This window comes from Emydura macquarii, unplaced genomic scaffold (genome assembly GCF_026122565.2).
Source record: "Emydura macquarii macquarii isolate MOO-44397 ecotype Brisbane River unplaced genomic scaffold, CSIRO-AGI_Emac_v2 contig_1424, whole genome shotgun sequence".
Lineage (NCBI taxonomy): Eukaryota > Metazoa > Chordata > Testudines > Chelidae > Emydura > Emydura macquarii.
Genome location: NW_027131561.1, coordinates 2,175,537 through 2,193,053, shown reverse-complemented (window position 1 = coordinate 2,193,053; position 17,517 = coordinate 2,175,537). Strand labels below are relative to the sequence as shown.

Genomic DNA, 17,517 nt, shown 5'->3' with positions numbered 1-17,517 from the left:
TAATGACTCCTATAATGCACAAGCACATGGGAATAAAATTAAGCAGGCCTCCTTAATTTTGTCATTTCCTAATTTGAGTACTTCATCTTGCAATTCTAATATTCTTGTAATTTAGCTCTTTGTATGGAATAGTCATTTAAATTAATACATTATAGACAAACAGAACATAGAAATAAAGTGTTGATTATATAAACAGAAGGCTAGATAATAGTTGGGTGGGGGTGTGGTTTAAGCATCATCTAACGAACACTAAACCACATTTTATAGTAGATAGAACTACATTTTCAAAGCACTGTGCAAATATTACCTAATTAATCTTCAAGGCACTGCAGTGGAGTGAATGAGTAAATTTGCTTCTGGATAATAATACTTACCTATCGCTCAGGAATGCTTTGAGGATTCATTCTATTCCCAGAACACTGTACAGATATTAAGTAAAATGCTACATGAACGTAAAGTATTACTATTTATTACATTGGACTGGAGAATTTTAAGCCTGAGATTTCCAAAGCTACCTAAATATTCTGTGTCCTTAAGTAGTTTACAAATATTTCCAGAATGCCTGACATAACGAAATGAATACATCAGAAATCACTACAAAATATTTATTTATATATTAAATAGATTTGATTTAATCATATGTTCTGTTGGGAAGAAATTGATTCTCAGTCCTCTTGTCTGGACAGAGTAACCAGAATTAGATTCTTCAGTATGATTTGTATGCGTTTTACTTTTCCATCTGTCTCATTTGAACCTTCACACTTTATTTTTCTGTCTTGGGGGCAGATCCTCAGCTAATGTAAGTGTTCATAGGTTCATTGACTTCAATAGACTTATGATCAGTGAGCTCTCAAAGTTTGAGGATGATTGTCTTCCATAAAATGATAGCCAGTTATCAGTGGTGGATTTGCAGGTGGCTAATGAGATCATTCCGGGAACCATAGATCTTATCACAGTCAGGACAGAGGTTTCCTAGTGGAAGGGGAGGATCTAGAGCAGTGGTCCCCAAACTGTGGGTCGTGACCCCAAATGGGGTCGCACCATCAGCAGATGGGGTTGCAGCAATCCCTAATATGTGGAGGACACCATTTTTCTCTTCACAGCTTGACCTTGCATGTATGGTATATGTGTGGCCACACTATACAAAGAGCAAAATGGCGTCCTTCATACTGTCTGGGGTCCTGGCAGGAAATACTTTATTAAAATGGGGTTGTGATGACAAAAAGTTTGGGAACCACTGATAGAGTGTTGAGTTGGGCTGCAATTCATTCTTTCTTCCTTTCTCATTTATCTGTTTCTTGTTTTCTTTCTTGGATCTCAAAATGTTGTGATCCTTGTCTCAAGGTCCTTTTCCCTTTTTGTCGGTGTAGGGTTTGGTTTTCCCATGAGTTTGTCAATCTTGCACTTCTTCAAGTTGGATATGAGAGTGTCTTTGAATCACTTTTTTTGCCCTCCCCATATCCATTGGTCTTGACTCAGCTGTGAGAACATGACCTACTTTGTGAGTTGATTGTCTGACATTTAAAGAACGTGACCAGACCAACAGAGTTGGTGGCGGATGATCATAGTTTTAATGCTGGAGGTTTTGGCTTGGGACAAAACGCTGATGTTGGTGCATCTGCCATCTCACTTAATTTGGAAGATCTTGCAAAGGCACTGTTGATGGTATCATTCAAGAGCCTTGAGGTGTGTAATGTACATGACTCAGGTTTCAACAACATACAGGAGAGCAGGGCTGACAACTGCCAGGTACTCAAGAAGCTTGGTTTGGTTCTTGATGTCACAATCTTTGAAGACACGTTTTCTCAGGCATCATAGAATTTCACTGGTGTATTGGAGGTAGTGTTGAATCTCCTTGAATCTCCAATGTCGGCTTTCTGTGGCAGATGGCTGCTGAAGTAAAGGAAGTGCTCGACTGTTTTCTAGGGTCTCTTTGTTGATCTTAATTGCCCAAGCAGAATCCTGGTGGAGCATGGAGCACTTTAGCTTTTTTGGTGTTGAGTTTGAGACCTAGTTGGTAATAGGCCTCAGAGAAAATGTCGACTGATTTTTGTAGGTCTTCTTCCACGTGTTCGCACAGGGCACAGTCATCCACATATTGGAGTTTAATGACTGATTTAGTGAAAATCTTTGTCCTGGATCGGAAGCGACTGAAGAGCTTGCTGTCCAGTCTATATTCTGTGTCAAGTCCAGAGGAGAGCTTGTCAATGCGGAAAAGGAGGGTGACAGCAAGGAAGGTGGAGAAGCGATGATGCAGCTTTGCTTGACTCCTGTCTGGACTAAGAAAGGGCCATTTCCATCACAGGCATGTTGTGATGGAGGAGTTGGAGGATGGCAACAAATTTTGCTAGGCATCCAAATTTGAGAGAATTCTCCTCTGACCCTCAGGATTGATGCTCAGGATGCTCAGGTCCTGATGACCCTCAGGAGTTGAATGCTTTCATGAAGTGGATGAAGGCCATATACAGAGGTCATTTTTGTTTGCAGAAGTTTTCCTGAAGTTGGTGGGCAGTGAAGATCATGTCAATGGTATCCCAAGATGGTCTGAATCTGCATTGTGATTCTGGAAGGATTTCCTGGGCAGTGGGAACAGACAGTTGAGGAGAATTTTAGCAAGAATCTTTCGGGCGGTGGACAACAGGGCAATTCCTCAATAGTTTCCATAATCTGATTTGTCTCCTTTCTTCAAGAGGAGCACGATCGTGGCATGCCTAACATTGGATGGGGTTTCTTCTGAATTTCAGATCTTGAGGATTAGAGCATGAAGCTGGCGTGCAAGTTCTTCTCCTTTGAAAATTTTGGCTGTGATTATGCCTTATTGTTCTTCATCATCTGTTTGATGTCTTTCTTTACTTTGTTGAGTGTCGATGGGATTTTGAGGTCATCCTTGATGGGATGTTGAGGGATTAAACCAGAGACGCTCTCATTAGTGTTGGAGTCACAATTCAGGAGGTTTTCAAAGTTTTCCTTCCATCATGCATTCATCACTTCATTGTCCTTGAGAAGGTTGGCTTTATCCTTGGATTGACGGGGGTGGGAGTAGCCCTCAGATTCTGCGTATGGAGAGGGCTTTGGTGGCATTGAAGAATCTGTGCATGTCATGGGTGTGGGCGAGTTGTTGGATCTCCTTCACTTTGTTCTCCCACCATTTGTTCTTCATTTCACGAGTTTTCCTTTATGTCCACCAAAGCTGAGGTTCAAAGGAAAGGAATGGAGCTACCACTTATACCAGATGAGTATCTTTCCTTTGGTATTTTAAGTTTTCTTTCTATGCTCCAAGGATGCACTCTGCTAAGGACTCTGCTCTGTATTCATAGAATCATAGAATCATAGAGTTGGAAGGGACCTCAGGAGGTCATCTAGTCCAACCCCTGCTCAAAGCAGGACTAACCTCAGCTATATCATCCCAACCAGGGCTTTGTCAAGCCTCAGCTAAAAAACCTCTAAGGATGGAGATTCCACCACCTCCCTAGGTAACCCATTCCAGTGCTTCACCACTCTCCTCTCTTCCATCCTCATCCTGGTCCTTCTTTCTGCTGCTAACTCCTCCTCTGGTCCTGACAAGTTGTGCACTATGTCCCAGTTTTGCAAAGGCACTGGCACAAAGATTCAGAAGCTAATGCTTATGTGTAAATTGGGGCTTTGCATGCACACATACATGTGTATGTCTTCAATCCTGATTTGCGTGTGCAGCAAGTGTTACTCAGGCATTTTTGAGAATCTTGTCCATATTTCCTATGCCAGTGCTTGATATTGTTTTCAGTTGAGTATGTTGGGAGTTAAAATAGCATTGCTCTCAACATGGTCCTTTTTGCAATGTTGTTTGGACAGAGAGTGTATCTTTTAGTTGTTTTCAATGCTATTGTAGAATGGAAGTTTTAATCTCTAAAATTCAGAGATACTGAAAGCTAATGTAGACATTTAAAAAAGAATTGCACCGGGGGTGGGGGTGTCTCCCCAATTCTGGGCTAAATTCTGAACCTGAGTAGAATTATTTCTGATTTACGTTGGTGTAACTGAGAGCAGAATTTGAAATTTTATTCTAAAATATGTTATACTTTTTTGTTCTTAACAGGGACAGTATTCAGACTTATAGTTGAAAGTATATAAAATAGCTCTGTCTAACTAATGGCAGAAAACTGTTATATGGCAACATGGCTGCTGAACAACCCTTATCCTAAAGCCTGTTTGTGAAATCACTTTGTATAAGAAAACATGCTGAGGCAAATTATTTGTTGCCCTTGCTACCATACAAATGAAACAAAGATAGCATAGGTTTTCTTTTATATTAAATAGCAGTATTACAAAAACATCGTGTTAAGAGTAAACCTCCATTAATCACTAGCTAGAGTAGTCCATACATTCAGTACAGGTCTATTATCTTTCTTTGATATAGGAAAACAAAAAGTAACATGTTAAAAGCAAGCACCCAGCTTAATCAACAGTATTGGGTTTGCACCTATTATAATGTCATTTTGGTTGACTTTTCATTATGAAAGGAAATGCTTCAGCAAATAATGGACAACCTTTTAAAATAGCTTAATCAAGAAGAAACCTGCCTACCCTGCTACATGAAATCTTCAGTGACTAATACCTCATAGAAAACTTTAAAAATATGTACCATGTTGAAACAATTGTTCTTCTAAAATTCTTATCCATCTGAACTGATCTGAACATGTCAAACACAGATTGAAGGCTCGTCATATGAGGAATCAGGTTTTTTAAGTTGGTCAATTAGCAATCATTTGACATGACTATCAGAATTCTTACTTGGGTCTTATCTCCTCCACCCTCCCTCTCCAAGCTGTTAGCTGTGTATCAGTAAAGCTAAAATTCAGCCCTCTGACTACAGGCTAAGAGTAGCACCTAATAGTTGTGTATCATCTGAGATCTTTCCACTGTGCAAACTGGTGTATAGGTATATGTTCAAACTATGGTTCCACCTCCTCCATACTCTTCTATATACCCTCTTAGGGGCACAGAAAGGAAAGAGTCTCAGGGCTCCCCTGAGCTCAAGGACTATGACTGTCCCTGGCATTTGTCAGATACCCACACACAAAGAGAAAAGGCTCCTTATACCCTTTCCTCTGTTAATACACCCACTCACGTTCTATCGACAATTTAACCCTATGTATTCTAGTTTATGGATAATGCTACTTTAACTATTCTTTCTTTTTACCATATGTCTTATTCTTTCTCTTATAGATGGACAAAAGAGGAAAAAATCCTTAAGAAAGAAACTGGATTCATTAGGGAAGGAGAAAAACAAAGACAAAGGTACAGTAATGATTAAAGAAGTACATATTTACTTAATAGCTGTACATTTTTATTAGATTTCTAGACTGAAATGTGTATTTTCTGCAATAGGACTGTGTTACCTAAACTGATAAATTACCTAATCATTTGTTCCCCAATGGGAAAAAAACAACATTGTATTTTATACTGTATATTTTTTGTCACTGCCATAATCTAGCTTCACTGTGTAACATAAACTTTCATTACACAAGCAATCTTTCTCCTAGCAAACAGAAATGATCATTATTGTTAAAGGAATGGCAAACTATCATTGCTACTGTACAGTCAGTTTCAAATCAGTTCAGTATGACACATGTATGGCCAAATTTTTGAGGAAGCCTCAAACCAGCCTCTAAGTTGCACCCACAGTTTTGTATTTTAGATAATTGTGCTTCTAACATTACAGTCACTGTTTTAGAAGAGACTCCAGAAAAGTTGTCCTGGAATCAAAAACTACAGTTATAAGAGTGTAGCACTGGCATTTAGCGTTCTTACACCGATGCAGATATGCTAATTAACTGAAGGAATGGAGCTTTGAAATGGCATTTTGTAACTAATATAGCTACTGAGCCAGTGTAATTTTTTTAACTGTACATTTCTAGAAAGGGCATGTGTTTGTTTCAGTTTGTTGATTTGTTTGTTTAATGCCTTATCAATAAGGCTTTAAGCTTTATTACATTAAGATTGATGATAAATTTCAGGGAAAAATGAAATGCCTGTAATCATGTTGATTTTTAAAGATTTTTGTAATAGTTTTTCCCATTGATTTTGATTATTCAATAGCCTAGCTAAATTATGAGCATTTATTTGCTGAATATGTTAATGCAAATATACTTAATTTTCCGCACCTCACATCAAATTTCCAGCTTTTGGCCTTATTTATTTATCCATATTTTTAGTTTTCATACTTTTACAGGAATTTCTTCAAACCAAAATCTGCTTTAAAATAAAATTGAACAGATTATAGTGCAATGCAGACTGTTATTTCATTCTGCTTTAGTATTGTAATTTATTTTCAGTTTTAATTTTCTTACGACTTCCTCACAGACTTGTAGCTCTCCTATTCTTGAACTATTTTGCACCGTATATAAGCAGTCTACAGGCACACCAAATACAGCATCCAGGTGGAGACAATTGCACCAAAAGACTATCATCCAACAAGGTGATACATGGAAAATGAGGGGTCTTATACTCTATTGAATCATGGATAGTTGACATTTTAAAATCTATTGCATTCAACAGCATGAACCTAAGACTGGGTTACTTACTGCAAACATCCTCATAGACTCTTGAGAGCTAATTACCTGTAATTGGAACTTGATTTAAAAACATTCTGTCGATGATTTATTTGCCAGAATAGAACCCAGCTTACTCTCCTGCAGCTGTGTTGCTCCTGAGTGGTGAGAAGAAAAATTAGTAAAACCTTACATTTGTCACTAAGGGTAGCAGATGTAGCATTGAACACATACAGAGAATAGGTCAGTTGTGTAAGAAACTACCATTATAACATACTCCTTTTTAACAAAGAATAACCATACTTTTAATTATTTATTTCAGTGTGTGCTACTTTGTATATAACTTCATTAAATTTAATCATCCATCAAGTTGCTGAGCTTCCTAGTTCTTTCCCCCAGTCTTTTTTAGTCTTCAGTAAACTAAGTAATTTAGTTTTGTGAGAAAATTATCTTTGCTATTAATCCCATTTTTCAGATAGTTAATAAATAGATAGTAGACAGCACTGGTTCTAGAACTGATTTGTGACATGCTTAACTTGTAAACTCCTTATGCACAGGGAACTTGCCTCTTGTTCCTACACTCTGTCTTTGGGCTGTTAACCAGTTTTGAAAGTGTGGCAGGATTTTATCTTTCATCTCATGGGTTTGGAGCTTCATTAATAGTCTCTTGAGAAAGTCTTTATTTAAAAGCTTTTTTGAGAGTCAAAGGACTTGTCTATGTCTGTGTAGTGCATTAGTGTGCCCCAGCTGGGATGCAAATTCCACTACGCACTAACCATCTGTGTGAACCCTCCAGGCGCACACTAAAAGTTCCCTTGTGTGTGTTGATGTAGGTCACAGTACTATGTCAATGTGCATTAGAGAACTTTGAATATTGACCAGCAGGGTCGACTCAGACAGTTAGTGTGTGACATGCTAATGCACACCTAACACACCATGTAAACAAGCCCTGAATAAATTGTATCTACTTGTTTCCTTTAGTCAGTGTACTGTTCTCTAGTGTAGTAGCTGATTATAAAGATGAATTATATATTTTGATAATTGTTCAATTACTTCTATAGTGCCATCTAAAACTTTTATTTGCCACAATTCTACTTCCAAAGTTATTTCAATGCCTCTTTGCTTTGGTAGAATACATCATGAAAAGATAGCTTCTCACTTTTGTTACGTTTAAATGCCTGCCTTAGGATTACTCTTTCTCCTAAATTTCACTGTGAAAAAGATAATTTAAACATTCATTTTGTTTCTTTGCATTACTCTAGCCTTTTAAAATGTTTCTTTATTGTATATAAGTTTATTTCATCCAACCACTGACTTTGGCAGGCTCCTACTATCCTTCTTAGATACTTTTTAATATTTTTTTCTATGTATATAGCTGTATCTATATAGATATATAAGGTATTTGTTCTTCAGATTTTCTACTTAGCCGTAGCATGTTACCTGCCAACATTTTCCATTCTGTTAGCATCTCTTGGGCTGGATTTTTGGTTTTTATTGGATATTTTTTTGAATGCATCTTGCTATTTAGGGATGAATCATTGCCAAAAGCAAAGGGCAACATATTGTTTGTGCTTATTCCGTCTTGTTTTACTTACTTCCTGGTGTTCTGTAATATATATAATAACTTTAACTACACATTTTAACTGTTTCTTTGCTGATTCTATAGATTTTAATTTCTTTTTTTCTTTTTTTTCCTTCGGGCTGTTTCAAGCTTGTCTCTCGCTTCTTCTTCCCACCAAATACTCTATCTTGAAGTTTAGTATCAGAAGCCTATACGTTCCACTCCTGCAAAAGTAATATACAGGGGAGCAAACTTATGGGGAAAATCTCCTGTTCTACATGAGCCACAGAGTCCCTATTTTTTCCCTTATTCCTTCAGAGGCTGCTGGACTGATGAAGGTGACAGATAGGCAGGCAATAACGTTAAAAAAGGAAGGAAAGAGTCAGGAGACCGTAAGGATCCTGGTCCCCAGCTATGGAGCATGTCTAGCGGAGCAGAAGGGTCCTCCCTGCCCTACTTTGCAGCTCCCTGTCAGCCTACAAGAGCAATAACCACTGCCCTGAGCTGTCCGCTGTGATTCTCTGGAGTGGAACCACAAAGCACTCATCACAAAGCACTCATTGAGAGTAGTGCTGCCCCTTTACAAAGTCGCTTTGCTGCTGTTACATGTGGATTGGCTACCAGTTTGAGGAGTGAGCATGCTGCCCACTTTGCCTATTTGGCCGCTGGGTTGTGCATATATTTAGCAGAGTGGGTGATGTGGCCTCAGAGGCAGAGTTGGGTCCTCATCGGGCTTAACCACTTTCCAATTCTACAGTTACCTATGTGGATTTGTTCTCCCCTCCACTGTCCATGGACCATATGGGCCACAGAGACTAAAATGTACCTCTTGGTATTGTTCCTCTCTGTGAGGATGTGATTATGCTGTGATGACTATTAATGAGTCACACTTACTCCCCCAAACAATGGTCTGTGTATTACTTGAGTTCAGTCACAGCTAACCTCCCTTCTATTATGCTTCACAGTGAACAGATTTTATCCTGATCTCTTGCATGATGTGTTTTTAACAAGCCTTTCTACCATTTATTTTATAAAGAGAATGTCTCCCATTATCGGGCAACTGATTCATAACAAACACTCAGCTCTGCGGACATGGGCATGTTCACACAAACGGGTCCTGAGCACTCACTCGTTCATGGTTACTTGTCCCAAGTTCTCCTGCAAGTAGTGATCCAGCTAGCTTGCCTAGAAGATTGGCCTAGTAGCTCCATTCTTCTTTGCATGATGGTCCCTATTGTATTCCATTGAGGGTTATGTGCATGCACCCAGAGCCAGAGCTTTTTAAAAGTAGTAGTGTCCGTTTGGCCACATATGCGCCCTTGTTTCATCTCATGGTACTGACCGAGGTGATAAAGGGCAGGGCGAACTGATCGTGCCCTCAGTTCTTTCTCAGCTCTCTATGGTCCCAATCGGAGCTTTTGCTCTTCTCTTGTCCCTTGTGATGCACTTCCCAAATTTTGCAAAAAAGGCTGTTTTATTCTTGTACATACAGTAGAATCTCAGAGTGACGAACACCTCAGGAATGGAGGATGTTCAGAACTCTGAAATGTTCGTAACTCTGAACAAAACATTATGGGTTTTTTTTAAAAGTTTACAACTGAACATTGACTTAGTACAGCTCTGAAACTTTACTATGCAGAAGAAAAATGCTGCTTTTATGAGCCATCTTAATTTAAATGAAACAAGCCCAGAAACAGTTTTTTACCTTGTCAAATCTTTTTTTCCCCCAACTTTCCCTTTATTTTTTTTAGTTTATGTTTAACACAGTACTGTACTGTATTTGCCTCTCCCCCTCCCCGGTCTCTGCTACTGCGCTGTCTGATTGCGTACTTCCGGTTTCAAATGAGGTGTGTGTTCAACCGGTCAGTTTGTAATTCTGGTGTTTGTAGCTCTGAGGTGCTACTATAGTTAGTATTCTATTGTTTTTGTAGTTGTTTTTAGTGTTAGCAGTAGTTTTCCAGGGCTGGAAAGGAGGCACAGTTAGGGCAAGGAAGGAAATAACACAGGTAAAGCAATGTGGCTAGGTTTCCAGAACACCCATTATGGACTAGATTAGGACTGGTCTTCATATGGGTGCAAAGAGCCTTCCCTTCCCTGGAGCGTCCTCTGTGCAGGGCTTGCCTCAGTTGCAGACCATGGACTTTGAGGAGCCCAAGGATAGTTACCTGTGTGGGTGACTGTGAACAGTGCCTCAAAAGGAGCAAAGAATGGAAGGGAGAAGGTGAGGCCTTGCTTCCAAGCCCTATGGTACTTCTCCCTTTGCGCTAGCCTTAGGGCAGGTCAGGCACACTGTGGAAAACAGGCTTGGGAAGGCATTGTTTTTCCAAGAGGATTTCTCCCAGATGGTGCATCCCTGTACTGTCCTTATCAAACGGCTGTGCCCTAGAGGTACAGTCTAGCTTCATTTATGAAAGGGGCACAATAATACCTATCTTACAGGGGTGTTGTGTGGTTTAATCAGGATATTTCAAGACCAGATCTAGTTCTGTGGAGGTTCTACTCATTTAACAGTAGATGATATATATGTTTTTATTACATCTGCATGAGTGAAACTAGCAGTAGCCAAATAAATTCCAGTGTTTTCAAAGGTCATCACAGGCAGCAAAATAAAACTAAGTGCTCTTTAATCAGATTTATATCTGTGTTTTGTCATTTTTGACAGCTACATCTGTCATCATTTAATTAAAAAGGAAAAGGCTCAAAAACTTAAGTACCTTTTTTGTTTGTTTTTACTGCTTTGTGTGACTCATCACAGCAGGATACAACAAATCTTGTGAGATGTGAAAAACTAAACATTAGAGCAAGCACCCCACCCAGATATTGCAGTCAGTGTTTTCAGCTTCTACCAGTGTCCTTGTCTTTCTCTTCTCCACCTTTTTGTAGTTGTAGTCACTCTAGCCATCCATCTTGTTGTCTGTGTGTGTCCCTAAGCATTTTCCAAACATTCCGTTTTGCTGCTGACAATGAGAGTGCTCAGTCTGGGGGAATAGTAAAATGTCATTGTAGATCTGAATGGAAGATTATCAGGATGCCTAGCATGCTGAGAGCTGCGATCCTGTTCCCTTACATATTCACTTCTAATTTTGATGACTTGAGAAATAGAGGCTTTCATCTGTCTCTAGACAGTGATATGGATCCCTTCTTTCACTGTGCACCCTTGCATTCCAGAGATAGATGCCTCCTGGAAAGGATTTCTCCTGCAAGATTTTATCAGTGAGCTGATTCTTTGCTCCCTCTCCCGCAGCCTGTTCTTAAAAAAATATAGTGAGATATTTTCCTTGGACACTAACTAGAACCACATAATAAAATTCAGAAGGTACATGCATAGTGACATCACTGAAGGGGTTTAAGTCTCTGGAATATGGTGTGGTTGTTTTGTTTTATTTTAATTTTTTTAGGCTTCCAGAAACACTAGAGATGGACCTTGAAACTTTTCAACTTTTGCTCTGTTCAGCATCCAAGAATTATTTGATTTGCCTGTGTTTCTGCGTGGAATGTAAATATTTAGCCTCATGAACCCCAATAAGGGTGTACCTGGTAGATTTTTTTTGACTAAGGGCATTGCTGGTTATTTCTAAAGAAAATGCACTTCTGTGAATAAAGATTTGATTTGTCTTTGCAGCCAGAAATTCTGGAAACCTTCTTCTTCCATGTTTATTTTCCACCCATTCTCTGTGAATTTAAAAGCATTTCTTACTGTTTACAGTTAGACTGCTACAGTAATAATTCACCCTAATGTTGTCAGGATGCCTTGGTTTATCCTAATGGGAGAAGATTTCCATAATAAATATAAAAAGTGGTTTTTCATTATAGTGTCCCAGAAATATTTTTGTTTCAGGCCTTGTCAGTGCCCTATTGTGCTTTGTTTTATTAAATTTCTAAAACCTGCCCCTTGTGCTCTCTAAACATCTGAACAATTTTAAAAACCACATTGTGTCCCTTTTGTACGAATGTCAACTAAGAATTTAAGTGACGCCTTGTTTAAAAAAAATCAAAATCCTTCCCACAGAAAAAAGGTGAGTAAATAAAAAGGCCTTACATCATGCCTTGAAGGTCAATGAACTCAGAACAGCTGGCAAAGTTCCAGTTGCTGATTCTTCACTGAGAACACATTGGGTGAAATCTTCGCTTCACTTAATTGAAATCAGTGAGAGGTTTGTCATTGACTTCAGTGGAGGCAGAGTTTCACTACACCTCCAGTATTCAGACACTTTAATTTAGTTCTTCGAGTGATTGCACATGTGCATTCCATTGTAGGTGTGTTCACGCCTCATGCATGGTTGTCAGAAATGTTTCCCTCAGCAGTATCCATCAGGGCAGCATGAGCGCCCGCTGGTGCCTTGCACCATGGCACGCAGGTATAAAAGGCTGTGCTGCACCCAACTTCCCTTGGTTCCTTCCTACCACCAGGGATGGTTACTGGAGCTTTGATCTTTGTACCTCCAAGTCTTCCCTCTTATAGTGTATGTAGTACCTGCAGAGTTAAGTTTTGATCTAGTGTAGTGTGTTTGGTACATATTTAGATATAAGAATAAGTTTAAGATAGTAATTTTCTAGAGTGGGTTTCCTGGTTGGGTACTCAGTTCAATACTGGACTGATATCTCATTCTTCTGGCTTCAAAACCTGTCTCTTATGTAATAAGTCTATGCCAGTGAGCAGCCCACATCCCAGCTTCCTTAAGTGTCTGGCAGAGATGCACGTGAGTGACAAATGTCACCTTTGTAGAGGGTTCAAAGTCAGATTGGAAAAGGACAGGGCTGCCAGACTCAAGTACTTGCTTATAGACTCTGCACTTCACACGCTGTCAGAACGGGAACCAAGCTAGTCTGAGTTGATTAGGAGTGCTCTTCATGTTCAGACTCTGCCTAGAGGCAGATCTTCATCGCCAGTACCTAAGAGGAGACAATGTAAGTCTCCCCAAGACTTGGTACCAAGGCCTTTGAAGTCTACACTGAAGGCATCGAATGGAGGCAAGGACTTGGAAGTGTGTTCAAAGAAGAGACATTCCCAGACACAGTTCATAAATCAGGAGGGATTGCTGACTCTGGAGTCTAGGAAGGGTCTGTTGAACCCAATCCCTGAAGAACCAGCATATCTTTTGGTACCACAGACTCAGGATCGTTTTCCGTGCTCTCCACACCCAACGCTTTCAAGGCAGTGAGAAAGTTGCTTAGCCTGATGATGCTGGCTTCCTCTGCTGTTCAGGAATCTTGCCTGGTACCAAGTTTCAAAATAAACGCTCCCACCATCCCGGGTCCAGCCCTAGAGCACCACTGGGTACTAGTGGCTTCTACAGTTGTGGCTCCTCTCTATAGGGTCTCCCTGGTACCGATGGGGTGAGTTCCACTGTGGTCTGAGGAAGTGGACTCCTCATCAGACTCAGAGATCGGATCATATATGTCTTGAGCCAAGCATGCCCAGCAGCCCCAATGAGGAACCGGCCCACATGCTCAGCTCTTTAAGGACCAATAGCCTGCACATAGCCAGGTCCTGTTTCCATATCTGTGGTGCTCTCAGACCTCTTGGGACTTCCTTCCACATTCTAGAGCCTCTCCACTCCCTTCCCGCCCTTCTACGTTACATAGATACAGTGAGCATCTGCAGCAAGGTCACTATCTTCCCTTCCCCCATACCGGGACCGGTACCGTGCAGAGGGAGCAATGTGTTCATAACTTTCCTGTTGAGGAATTGGGGGAGGGATCTTCTCAACAACCTTTAGCCTCCTTTTCTTCATCACCTGATGAGGAGATGGTGAGTGAGTCTATTTCTCCCGCTCCTGATAATTTCAGAGCTCATCAAGACTTGTTGAGGAGGGTGGCTGCAGGTGTAGATGTCCAATGAGAAGAAGTGAAGGAAATATCACACAGGCTCATGGACATTTTAGCCTTTTCAGGACCCTCTAGGGTAGCTCTCCCTACTAATGAGGCTATCCTGGAGCCTGTCAAGGTTTTACAGCAAACCCCATCTTTCCTACCTCCCATTGTTAAAAGGGTGGAGAGAAGATATTATGTCCCTTCACAGGGATTTGAGCGCTTATGTAACCACTCACCTCCAGACTCCTTGATAGATGCTGCTGCTAGTGGAAAAAGAGAGACAGGGACATGAGGCTTCAATTCTGAAAGGGAAAGAAACAAAAAGGCTAGACCTGTTTGGCAGGAAGCTTTATTCCAGAGGAGGTTTACAGTTTAGGATTGCAAACCAGCAGGCTCTTATGGGTCAATATGATTTCAGCTTTTGGGATAATATCCTGAAGTTCAGAAATGAGCTTCAAGGTGAGGCAAATCAGGAGTTCACTGCTTGGTGGAGAAGGGCAGACGGTTTTAACCTTTCTCACTGCGTACCCAGGATCTGTCCAAAAAGAGGAGCAGGAGTTACAAGAGGCATCCTCCACCTCTCCACTCTTCTGCAGCTGCAAGTTCTTCTAGGCAAACTGGGACTTCTATCCAATCATTTTGACCTGTTGGTGGAGAGCAGTCTACCACTTACCAGATTACCATTTCTCTCCACCTCAATTTTTGCCAACTGCCTATCCCACTTTCCAAATACTTGGACCTGTTTCACCACAGATCAGTGGGTCTTAAGCATGGTGGAACTGGGATACACCTTTCGGTTTATTTCTATCCCTCTTTCCCATTCCTCTTCCTTGTCCCTTTTTAGGGATCACTCTTGAGAGAGTGTGCTATTTCAGGAGATCCACTCTCTTCTCCTTGTGGGGGCCATACAGGAAGTTACTACGACACTCAGAGAGAGAGGATTTTATTCCCATTTCTTCCTAATCCCATAGGCAAAGGGGGATCTCAAGCCTATTTTAGTTCTAAAGCAGCTAAACAAGTTCCTAAAGAACACAAAATTTCAGATGGTTACTCTAGCATCTATTATCTCTTCCCGAGATCCCAGAGACTGGTATGCTGCTCTCAACTTAAAAGATACTTATTTTCACCTGACAATTCACCAGAGCCACTGAAAGTTTCTCAGATTCATGGTCAATGCATCCCACTATCAGATGGATCCCACAGTATTGCCTTTCAACCTGTCAGCAACCTCTCATATTCATGAAATGCATGGCTGTAGTAGCAGCATTCTTGAAAAGGTCAGGAATCCATGTGTGTCTCTACCTGGATGACCGGCTAGTGTGAGGCTGGTCTAGGTCTCAGGTACTCTCCAGAATAGACACTATTCAGTCCATTTTCAACATGAATGGGCACCTAATCAATACAGAGAAGTCTATTCTGATGCCTGTTCAGAGAATAGTATCCATTGGGGACAGTCATGGACTTTACAGAGACCAGGGTTTTCCTGCCAGAGCAGAGGTTCCAAACAATGTCGGTCATTGCTCTAGATATAAAGACTGTTACTCTGGTTCAGAATTGCCTCAAACTTCTAGGACGTGGTGGCGTGAACTTAATTTGTGCAGCACGCCTGGCTACACCTCAGAGAACTACAGGCTTGTCTCGTCTTGGTATGCTCACAGGCCAGTCATCATATGGACATGGTGATGCAAGTGCCTGCTCAGATCTTGTCTTCCCTGTACTGGTGGTAGAACCTGCAAATATTTGCAAGGGAGTTCCTTTTGCCCCACCGCAACAGTCATTTACTCTAGTTACAAATGTATTGGAACTAAGTTGGGGAAGCTCAGTTAATTCTGCTTCATACTCAGGGCCTTTGGTCCTCTCAGGATCTAAGTCTCCATATAAATATCGAGGAACTTGAGGACATCCATTTAGATTGTGTGGTGCTCCTTCCACATATCAAGGGGTGGAATTTGTTGGTACTCATAGACAATACAACATCTATGTTCTATGTAAACAAACAAGAGGTGGCGGGGGGAGAGGTATTAGTCAAAGCCAAGAGGTGAGCCTCCTTTGGAATTTCTGCATTGCCAATTCTATTAACCCGAGAGTTGCTTATCTTCCAGGAGTTCAAAACTCTTGGCAGTTTGCCTAAGCAGGTCATTTGCAGGTCAACATAAGTGGTCTCTTGCAGTGGTGGGGAACTTTCCAAGTGGAACAGTTTACAACAATAGGAAACAAAAAATGTCACCTCACAGGTTCACTGACAGATGCCTTCCTGCTACCCTGGTCAAAAGGCCTGCTGTATGCCTTCTGTCGGTTTTGCTCTGCCCAAAGTCTTGTCCAGAGTCAAGCAAGATATTATTCTGATAGCCCCAGCATGGACCCATCAAAGTTGGTTTTCGACTCTACTAGCCTTATCGGGCAAACCTCCTCTGTCGCTCCTGCGAGATGTGGATATGATCTCCCAGGACCATGATCACCTCCTTCATCCTGACTGTAAGGCCTTCCACCTGACAGTGTGGATGCTTCAGAATGAGTTTGCTCTAAGGGAATGCAGAAAGTTCTGCTAAATAGTAGGAAGGCTTCACCTAGGTCTAATTACCTTGCTAAATGGAAAAAATTCTCTGTTTGGTCCATACAAAGAGACGTCACCCTAGCTCAGACTCTGATTTGACATATCTTGGACTATCTTTCATTTCTGAAACAAGGATTAGCTCTTTGTTCTTTCAGAGTCCATTTGGGAGCTTCTTCATCTTTCCACCTTCCCATCGAACAAGTCACTTTTTTCAAACCCTATGTCCATTAGATATCTAAAGGGTTTGCTCAGATTATGCCCACAGGTTCACAGCCTGGTACCACGGTGTTTAAATTTAGTTCTAGCAAAGTTGATGGGTCCTCCCCTTTGAGCTGCTAGCAACTTGTTCTCTGTTATGTCTGTCTATGTTGGTGGCTTTCTTGGTTGCTATAATCTTAGCCAGGAAAGTAGGAGAGCTACAAACTTTAGTATCAGAGCTTCCCTACTTTTCTGTAGGGACAAGGTTTTTCTTCAACCTCATCCAAAATACTTGTCTTTAGTGGTTTCCGATCTTCACATTAATCAAGCAGTTTATTTACCAACTTTCTTTCCAAAGCCTCATTCAAGTAAAGGGAAAGAAAATCTCCACACTCTAGATGTTAGAAGAGTTTTGGCATTTTACCTGGCTTGGGCTAGGCCTTCAGATCTTTGTCTCAGATCTTTGTTGCGGTTTCAGTCAGAGTAAAGAGCCACCCAGTATCAACCTGGCACGTCTCTTCCTGGATTTCTGACTGTATTTATTTATGCTACCAATTGGTTGATATTGCACCTCCAACTAAAGTGTTCAACCAGGTTGCAGGTAATTTCTGCAGCCTTTCTAGCTCGTGTACTCATAGTAAACGTTTGTAAAACAGCAGCCTGGTTGTTTGCCTCTCGGTATGCCATCTCTCATCAATTTAGAGATGATGCCAGATTTGGACAGGTGGTCCTACAATCCCTGTTCAAGTAGATCGGAGCCCAGTTCAAACTGCTTGTGAGTCATCTACAGTGGAATGGACATGTGCCATCAAAGAAGAAAAAATGCGTACCTACCTTTCCATAACTATTGTTCTTTGAGA

The 17,517-nt window shown here is 40.9% G+C and overlaps 1 protein-coding gene across 3 annotated transcripts in view; it reads left to right on the top strand.

The window, feature by feature from the left end:
- The window catches only part of LOC137156293 (rho GTPase-activating protein 6-like), a 255,156-nt gene that overhangs the window by 181,285 nt on the left and 56,354 nt on the right, over positions 1-17,517 (top strand). For all 3 annotated transcript variants that reach the window (XM_067553019.1, XM_067553020.1, XM_067553021.1), the window contains one exon: positions 5,206-5,277. In XM_067553019.1, coding sequence (XP_067409120.1) covers positions 5,206-5,277 — 72 coding nt within the window. The remainder of the gene's footprint in view (positions 1-5,205; positions 5,278-17,517) is intronic.